Source organism: Cynoglossus semilaevis, chromosome 12, assembly GCF_000523025.1.
Source record: "Cynoglossus semilaevis isolate Cse_v1.0 chromosome 12, Cse_v1.0, whole genome shotgun sequence".
NCBI classification, from domain to species: domain Eukaryota; kingdom Metazoa; phylum Chordata; class Actinopteri; order Pleuronectiformes; family Cynoglossidae; genus Cynoglossus; species Cynoglossus semilaevis.
The window spans coordinates 5,218,635-5,221,504 of NC_024318.1; the positions used below are offsets into that span (position 1 = coordinate 5,218,635).

The 2,870-nt window shown below is 44.2% G+C and overlaps 1 protein-coding gene across 1 annotated transcript in view; it reads right to left on the reverse strand.

Annotated features, from left to right (window-relative positions):
- six3a (SIX homeobox 3a) overlaps positions 1–2,824 on the reverse strand; it is a 4,115-nt gene extending 1,291 nt beyond the window's left edge. Inside the window, exon 1 of the mRNA XM_025061037.1 lies at positions 1,735–2,824. Within this exon, the coding sequence (XP_024916805.1) occupies positions 1,735–2,430 (696 nt within the window). The 5' untranslated portion in view covers positions 2,431–2,824. The remainder of the gene's footprint in view (positions 1–1,734) is intronic.
- Positions 2,825–2,870: the final 46 nt, after the last annotated feature.

Sequence of the window (2,870 nt, forward strand, 5' to 3'; positions counted from 1 at the left end):
AAAATTAAAGAAATGGTAGTTGGACTTAAAGTCGTCCCTCTCCCGCCTCTCTGGTCCACTCTTTTTGGGGGTCCACACGGCCCCCTCTCTCCCCCCCTTTGCCGGCCCCCGTCGTGCGTGTGTGCTTTTTATCAGAGGAGCGGGTTTTTAACATTCCGCTCCAACAGGAGCACCAGAGCACGGAGGGGTGAGAGGAACTTCTGCCTTTACAGCACACAAATGTGGAGGAGGAGGCGTCAGCTGAGCGAACAGAACCGAACCGAACAGAAGCGAACCGAAGCGAACACGTTGTTCTACACGTAGATTTAAATTACAGTCAGAGGAGGATGTGCTGCTGGTGTGAACTGGTATTTACTAAAATGTAAAACATTAAAAGAAATATATACAAAGTGACTGGGTGACGGAATTATTATTATTAGTAGTAGTAGTATTGTTATTTGTAATATTATAAAATTATAACAATAATAATAATAATAACAACAATAATAATAATAATAACAACAATAATAATAATAATAACAACAATAATAATAATAATAACAACAATAATAATAATAATAACAACAATAATAATAATAATAATAACAACAATAATAATAATAATAATTAATTACAATAATCCAGTTGTTTCAATATAATAAAACCATCCCTAAAACCATCCCAGCTGGTGTATAAATGCCACGGTCACAGATTACAGCAGCCTCTCTGTGTCTCATACTTTTCTCTTTAATCAATTATTGTCTTTTAGCGGATGACGCCGCACTCCACGTTATGAACACAGACCTCGGTCTGTTAAAGCGCTTTATTTTATTCTCTATTTTTTTTCCTCATATGACAACAATGATATCTCCGTGGTGCGTTTAAATAATCCTGCTAAGTAAAAGGAGGGATTAAAAATAAATGCATAAAACAACACACCGCACCGCAGCATATGACAAATGTTCAGTGTTTCTACAGCACCATGTTATTTTATTTAAACGTTATTACGTTATTAAAACGCCTCCATGACTAAAGTAAAAACAGTTGTTTATTTGTTTAATTATTTCAACTTAAATACAAATGTGACGTTAAATAAAGTAACGTTGTTCTGGTGAGTTTGTTTTAATGTGACGATAGAATTCTGATGGACATAAAAAGAGAAATAACAATAAATAATAAATTTACATTTTGTCATAAAATTCAGTTGTTGTAGAATTTAAATAATAACAATAATAAAATGGTTGAAAGGATATTTAAACGCCGTTGTTGTTGATGTTGTTGTTATTAATTGTAGTGTTTTTTTTTTCATCAAAACGTTTTTGTGGTAAATAAAACAAAAGTCAGTGACGGTTTAATTTTGTTATTTTGGAAAAACTCGTTCGTTCGTTCGTTTTCTGTGTTTACACTCGAACACTGAACTTTGGGACTTTTAATCTTTTCCTGCACTTTGTGTAAAAAAACAAAAAATAAAAGTGAAACGATTGTCGATGTTTTTGAACGTTGTTTAAATGTGACGTTTGAGTGCCGTTAACGGACGGCGGATTTTACGGTCTTTTTTTTTTTTTTTCTTAAGGTCTTTTCACTTTGTTCTGCCCCGAGAAAAAGTAAAATGTCGCCGCAGCCTTTCTCCCTGCTCCTTCCCCCGTCACTCCTCCTCTGCCTAACGTGACTGCAGCTCAGAACCCGACTCTCTGCTGGTTCTTTAGTCCCGAATGTGACACTTTTTACTGGAAACTTTCTCCGCTCCCCGAACACCAACCTGTTCTTTGCTGCAGCGGCTCTGTCTCGTTGTCGTCGGTTTTTAAACCAGTTTCCGACCTGTGTGGGAGTGAGTCCAGTGGCCTGAGCCAGTTCCCTTTTCTTGCTGGGGTTCGGGTACGGGTCCTGCAGGTACCATTCCCTCAGCAGGCTCCGCGTCCGCTCCTTGAAACAGTGCGTCTTCTGCTCGCCGTCCCAGATGGTTCGAGGCAGCGGAAACTTCTTCCGCACCCGGTACTTGTCTACGGGTCCGAGGGGGCGGCCGCGCAGCTTCTCGGCCTCCTGGTAGTGCGCTTCCAGCCACATGGCCTGCAGTTTGCCGTGGGACTCCTTGGTGAACTTGTGGTTCTCCAGGATGTGGTAGAGGTCTCTGAAATTCCCTGTGTGGAACGCCACCACGGCGCGGGCGCGCAGTATGGACTCGTGCTTGTTGATCGCCTCGCAGGCTCCCGGAGCCACCGGCAGGGACCAGAGGAAGCGGCCCAGCCGTTCGATGTCCCCGGTCTCCTCCAGCGTCTCGCAGACGCTCGCCACCTGCTCCGGGGAGAAGTTGAGGGTCGGTAGCTGAAACATGGACAAGTCTTCTGGAGCCCTGGCGGAGGGAGCGCTGTTCGCCAGGAGCAGAGGGCGATCAGCGAAGTTGGGCAGGAAGAAATGGGAGGGATAAAGCTCTAAAGGAGATCTGAACACCATGGAATGACCTGAGAGAGAAAGAAAATTATGGAGAAAAGCGGGGAAAATACGGCAGGTGAAAAAGATTGAATGATTCAATGGCTATCGCCTAATGACACCAGCCTCATAATATCTCCCCCTAAATCCGCCGTTGAGTGTAGCATTGAAACATTTTGTTTCCCTTTTCTATTGGTCTTCTCGGTGTCGTTGTGCCGTTGTCATGGCAGCCCTGCCAATCACTGTCAGGCGTGCCAATCATTAGCCGCTACGTAGCTGCGACGCTTTCAGCACTTGTGCCGCGCGCACGGGGGGTTATCTCGGAGTCGGATCTGCGCCGCGAACCCTCCCACCGCAGCGTGCACGTGAGGCGCGCGGGCCAATGCTCGGCTGTATCTGCTGAATGGACTGAGCAATTAGAGGGTGGAATATTACCGCGATCTTAACGAGGCTCGTTACAGCGG